The 6,459-nt window shown below is 32.7% G+C and overlaps 2 protein-coding genes across 2 annotated transcripts; one reads left to right on the top strand and one right to left on the bottom strand.

Annotated features, from left to right (window-relative positions):
- The first annotated feature begins 303 nt into the window (after nucleotides 1-303).
- On the top strand, nucleotides 304-1,387 carry LOC104245370 (protein MKS1-like). Its single transcript, XM_009800964.1, has one exon. The coding sequence runs from the start codon at nucleotides 422-424 to the stop codon at nucleotides 1,115-1,117; it is 696 nt and encodes a 231-aa protein (XP_009799266.1). The 5' UTR covers nucleotides 304-421; the 3' UTR covers nucleotides 1,118-1,387.
- A 2,542-nt stretch (nucleotides 1,388-3,929) lies between these two features.
- On the bottom strand, nucleotides 3,930-5,678 carry LOC104245371 (uncharacterized). The gene is made up of 3 exons (XM_009800965.2): nucleotides 5,668-5,678; nucleotides 4,757-5,291; nucleotides 3,930-4,652 (listed from the first exon to the last, which is right to left on the bottom strand). The coding sequence occupies exons 1-3, from the start codon at nucleotides 5,676-5,678 to the stop codon at nucleotides 3,930-3,932; spliced, it is 1,269 nt and encodes a 422-aa protein (XP_009799267.2).
- Nucleotides 5,679-6,459: the final 781 nt, after the last annotated feature.

The raw sequence follows: 6,459 nt of genomic DNA on the forward strand, positions 1-6,459 counted from the left end.
ATCTCTACCTGTAGTCGATCATCATCAAACCACACCACAATTGACTATTTCCCACCAGCCTTTTTCTTTTTGGACAAGTTCAACTCTTTCTAACAATACGAAACCGGCATTATTAAAAGCCTACATACAAATGCTATACATATTATATGCAAGTAGTGGATTATTAAATTTGCATGGAAACTAAAGTTTATGATATTTTATTGCTTTCGTCTCGTATTATTATCAACTTTCACACTCCATTGACTTGCTCTCTTTAAATATTGTTGTCACCTTCTCATATTTTCTTGTATTTGCCTTAAAAAGTATTGCCTTTTCCCCTCATTTTCACCATCTCTTCCTCCTCCTTCTCCACCATTGCCTGTAACTTTTTCATCTCCGTCTTATTAAATTCTTTTCAATAATTGATTCTTCATTTTTTCCAATGGATCCACCCGAACACCCCGCCGGAAAGTCGCCGAAGAGAGAGCTCCAAGGCCCCCGGCCAACACCTCTTAAAGTACGTAAAGATTCACATAAGATAAGAAAACCGCCGGTGGTGCCACATCAGCAACACCACCAGCTACCACCTCAAGCTCCAGCACGATTGCCAGTTATAATATACACCGTGTCCCCTAAGGTAATCCATGCAAACCCTAGCGAGTTCATGACGTTGGTCCAAAGACTCACTGGACCAGATTCCTCGTCCTCATTTTCCTCGTCGTCCTCTTCATTCCCTTTTCAAGAAAATATGAATATCGGCACGATATCTCGAGCAGCTAGGTTTGCTTCGATAGAGAAAACAAGAACCCTAGAAGGGAAAAACCCACAAATTTGTGACATGGAAATGGTTGAAGGGATAGAGACAAATAGAGAAGTCGAAAGAAGTAGTGGAGTTTTTCCAGGTATTTTATCTCCAAATCCAGCTTCTCTTCAACCTATACCTTCAAATTTCTTCTCACCACCATCTGATCCAAATCCTCTTGGATTTTTCAATGATTTAAGTCCTGTATTACATAGTAACAGGAATCATTTTGGACATAGTTATTTATCTAGCCCTTCAAATTTTATTTCACCTAGAATAATTCTATCTCCAGGTACTCCATCTTTAGACCTTTTCAGTAACCTCTTTGATGTTTAACAATATACATATTGAGAAAGAAACACAAATGGAGACTTCTGCTCGAATTTCACATTTCAAGTCTATGGAGTGCCAATTATTGTAAAGGGTGACATTCACTGAAAAGATTTCTCATTGGTAGGAAGTTCTTTTTCTCACTTGAATTTATGAGCAGCACTGTTGGGTCATATATAGAATTTCTAATTTTCCTTTGTGAAACACGTAACACATATTAGTGTCTTTGATACCAACATTTTTTTTTTGGTAATATAATTTTTGGCTTGCACTTTCTCAACACATCATCTGTAATCTATTGAATTCACCTCCTTGTTTTCTTGCGTTTATATCGGAGTATATTCTAGGGTGCTTTTCAAAATTAGAATAAAGTAAAAATGAAGACAAAGTCTTTGGCAGTTTGGATTATCGATATGACAAATTAATTTATTTCTTTTTGAGATTTTGACTTAAGCTTTAAATAAATAAATAAAAGAATCAAAAAGCGAAAAGTTTGTTGGCCAACTTAGCTATAAATGATGTTTGATATTTGTGGGCTGGCAAAAGATAGATTCATCTACTTCGCTTTTTAGTCGAATTCCTAAGAAACATGTATACAATGATAACGCAAGTACGCAGCTTTGAAGAGACTTCTATATTTGACATAATAATTTTTTACTAAGTCAAACATGCAGAACTGAAACAAATCACATACTGAACATCATTTCCTGGGATACATGTAATGGCTTTGTTAAGCAGTATGCATTAAATTCGATTAGTTTTATTTCAGAATTTGTTTCCACTTATATGTTCTATTTTTGGTATGAAATGGTCAGCAACACTCCTTTTCTCAATTATCCCGCGAGGTTTATGTGGGCTGTGTAGATCTGGCCCATTTTTCTATGAAGATCCATTCAACTTGCCAAGTCTTTTAGCCCATGTAAAGAAGCCCAAGCTAATTCTAGTCCAAGAGATTGAAGAGGAATTTTCAAAAATCACTATTGTTTTAGTGGCTATTAACTTCTTATATATATATATATATATATATATATATATATATATATATATATATATATATATATATATATATATAATTAATTCTTATAGCTATTATTCAGTTGTTACAGTAGTGTATTTAGCTGTATTCGTGCTATTGTATTCATGAATACAATAGCAAAAGTCGCCTAAAAACAGGGGGATTACAACTGTACGGACTACATTCACATATATTCGCACCATGTATTCATGAATACAATAATGGTAATCACCTTAAAAATAGGTCTGTCCAGCTGTCTAATAACGGAAATAAGATCAATTAGCATGATACACTCCTAATATAACTCAACAAAATCAATTCTAACACGCGTCATTATCAACCGAATTAACTAGAATGATTTTTCAATTATACACTCCTAATATAACTCAGCAAAATCAATTCTAGTTTTTCACTATATTTCTATTTGTATTCAGCGTATTTTACTATATTTTAAAACTAAATGTATTCACTGTTTATATTATGTTCTATTTCAATGTTTTAGTGTATTTCTATATTTATATCATGTACTCATGCATATTGTATGTACAATATGCATGAATATAGGTGCTTCAGCTGTATTAAAAAAATACAGATATTCGAAATACATAAATACAGGCAAAAAAATATATTTATACAAAAATACAATGTATTTGAGTGAATTTGTACAAAATACAATGTATTTGTATCATTGTATGTGACTAAATAGCAAAGAAGAGAAGAAAGTTCCCCAGATCCGTACAACAAATTTCAGATAAGAGTTCATCACATTGCTCCTTTTCGTTCGAAAAATTCACTCTTTTATGTTTCCTGGTGTCTCGTCGGCCATCAATACAAGGGCGTGTATCTTGAGTTATCCGAAAAAGAGAGAGAAGGAAGAGAGTGAGAGAGAAAGAAGAAAAATTTTGAGAGAAAATCATGTGTTAATTGAAAGAAAGAGAGAGGAAAAACATAAATAGTGTATTTCATGCCTCAATGATAATATATATCATAAATACCTATTTTACTATAAAATATAAAAGGTAGCTATAAAAAATAATATTTTAATTTATAATAAATAAGGTGTATACCTTTGCTATATGAGGTAAAATTTTAATTTCAAGATCGAACAGCTTTAGATTTATTGCAGACCAGCAAATATTATCCAAAATATTTCCATATTTAACATTTTTATTCAGTCGTTTCAACGTCAAACAAACTTCCTTTTGAGTTCTTTCTTTACATATTCTAATTATCGAAATGTAATCAATTGTTAACTATGCCATACTATCATATTTAAATATGTAACATCGTACAAACTACTTTAGGACCTTGGAGTTTCGTTTCGTAATTTGATTATGAGCCCATTTGGCTTAGCTGATTTAGAGTAGCTGATAAGTATTAGGTGCTGAAAAGCACTTTTAAGTGCTGAAGCTGATTTAAAAAATAAGCAGTTACGTGTTTGGATAAAAGTGCTGAAATAAACAATAACAGCTGAAACTGATTGATTAAAAAGTGTTGATAAGCTCTTTTTATGTTAATATGACTTAAATAACCTAATAACAATTTACACTACTAAAAACGTTATTTTCTTTAAAATTTTAGATTCCACCTATTTATCATGTTATTTTAATTATAAAAATAATTATATAATATTTTTTTTATAAATATAATTTATATTATGATAAGTATACTATCATAAATTAGAAGGGGTGAAGTATAAATTAACAAAAGTTAAGAAGAAAACCTTAAATAATGCACAAAATGTTTGTAGAGAAGAAACAAGCACTTAATATGTATTGTTTGGAATAAATAAGATTAAAACATTCATCTATCATAGATATCTTGAGCAATCAGATCACGAATTGCCATCCAAATATTATTATTTCCTTGATTTTCTACATTTTCTTCATTTGTAACGTTGACTCTCGTGGATCTTTCAACATCAGGATCAACACGTGGCACATATCTCTCATTCTCAGCTTCTTGGAATGCATTGTCCACCTTACATTTCTTTCTAATGTAATTATGAATCGCCATTGCAGCCAATACGATATTTCTTTGAGTGTCAATATGATAAAAAGACATATCTCGCAAAATAAACCACCTTGCTTTCCATACCCCAAATGTTCGCTCTACAATGTTTCTGCAAGAAGAATGCAAATAATTGAACATTTCTTTACGTCCATTTGGTGCTCGCAATTGTCGTGTCTTACCTCGACGAAATTCTGCAAGGTGGTATCTCACATTATCCCCTTTATATGGAGCCATATATCCCTTTATGTGTGAATATCCTGCATCAACAAGATAATATTTGTCCCCAGATGGATGTGAAAAATTCAGCTCGGGTCTATGAAGTGTCTCACAAAATATACAGTTATCATGAGCTGCTCCTTCCCACCCAGCCCATGCAAATGTAAAACACATATTAAAGTCGACAACAACAAGAATATTTTGAGTAGGATAACCTTTACACCCAATATATGGTATCTCTTGACCTTGAGGCAATCTTGCTTTCACATGTGTGTCATCAAGTGCTCCAATACAATCCTAGAAATATATACATGCATAAACTAAATATAAGTTTACACTAGATAATTTTTTGAGTTAAAATGTAAAAATATAATAGTGTAATTATTAAGTATGTCACTTACTTTAAAGAAAGGGAGATATCGTTGATTACATGGCTTGTGATCTCCTGCACCATCATTATAACTTGGATGTGGTTGAATTATGTCTCTTGCAAGCTTACCAATAGCCTTTAGAACACTATGAAAATGCATATGAATTGTTTCCCCTAAATGTTGAAAAATCTCTTGTACCAATCGATTTCCGGCACCATGTGTACAAATCATCAAGAACATCCCTAACTCCTCATAGACAGACATTCCACGCGTGGGTTTAAGACCATATTTATTAGTTAGATCTTTGCTTAAATCAAGAAATACTGTCTTCCTCAATCTAAAATTTTCATAACACCGAGTCTCATTTCCATGTAATATCTTTTGGATAAATATATTCTCAGTGCGTTTAGATGTACGACATGGTTCCTTGTACATGTATTTCTCATAATATATCAATATACTCTTACATGCTATTCGACATAGTGCCATCCGTATCTTATTTTCTTGAGTTTCCTCTTCTTCATTTTCGCCATTTAACAAGTCATTGTTCCAGCATTCCATTAAACTGAAATGAAACAGACATACATACTGTTACGAATTAAAAATGACAAATGCTAACTTCAAAGTTGATAGTCGTCATCTATTAAAATAAAACACGTAATGTCTAAACAAGAAATGATTAAATCACCATTATGTCTAAACAGAAAATAAAATATTAAGAAAATATAACCTTCTGCACATACTTTAAAGGGCAAGTTAAGTGCTTATAAGCCAAAAATAAGCCAAAAGTCATAAGTTGGTCTCTCCCAACTTATCAAATTTCAGCTTATAAGCACTTTAGGTTTGACCAAAACATTTACTATTCTATCCCTAAAATATTTCTTTTTAAAACAAAACTCTTCGTATAGTTTAACTCTTCAAAACCTATAAAGAGGCGTTACCTTCCAGCCATGCCTCTATAAATAGACGTTGCCTTCTCTCTATAAACAGTAGAGGGGTTGATCTTATTGCTTCTTCTGCTAGGCGGAATTCCTAATTTCGTTCTCCTCTGCTCGTGGGTTGTCCATTGGTTGACTCTGATTCTCGCGCTCTCATTGTTGAAGGAAAGCTCTCTCCAGCCGAGCCTCTGCAACTATCATAAATATTTTGTGGTAACGAAATTCACTTGTCTTCTTAAGACTGCTTTGTTTCAACAGTACTGATTATGATTGTTGTGTTAATGCTACTGGATATTGACAGTAATATTTATGGCTACTTTGTTTCAAGAGTGATTGCTATGTTTCCCAACTCAATACTTTACAGTATTTGTTTACGGAAATCTCTTCTTTTCCTTAACTCTCAAATACAAGTCAGACAATATTTAGCTAAGTGTTGAAAGATGGCCAAAACTACTTGTCTAAAGAAACTTGTCAATGTCGGTTATATGTAGAGTATTATCTTCTAATAGAGACAATGTGTTTACATTCACTCAAGTGCCCGTCTCGATAAAGTAGGTCGAATTTATATAAAATTTAACTGGCGAAGCACACCACTTTTTCCCTCTTGTTTTGTCATTCATAAATACTTTTGCTCTCGTTTGTTCATTAAACTCAATTTTACTGTTTTTCTGTAAATATGCTCCAGATTTGAAGTGTTGTCCCCTTTAGGGCTCTTCGTTTAATCACTCTCTTTACACTCTTTAATGAAAGGAAAAGTGTGTGCCAGTGACTTTCACTATTAGAAATCCGGGAAAA

The sequence above is a fragment of the Nicotiana sylvestris genome, chromosome 6 (assembly GCF_000393655.2).
Source record: "Nicotiana sylvestris chromosome 6, ASM39365v2, whole genome shotgun sequence".
Lineage (NCBI taxonomy): Eukaryota > Viridiplantae > Streptophyta > Magnoliopsida > Solanales > Solanaceae > Nicotiana > Nicotiana sylvestris.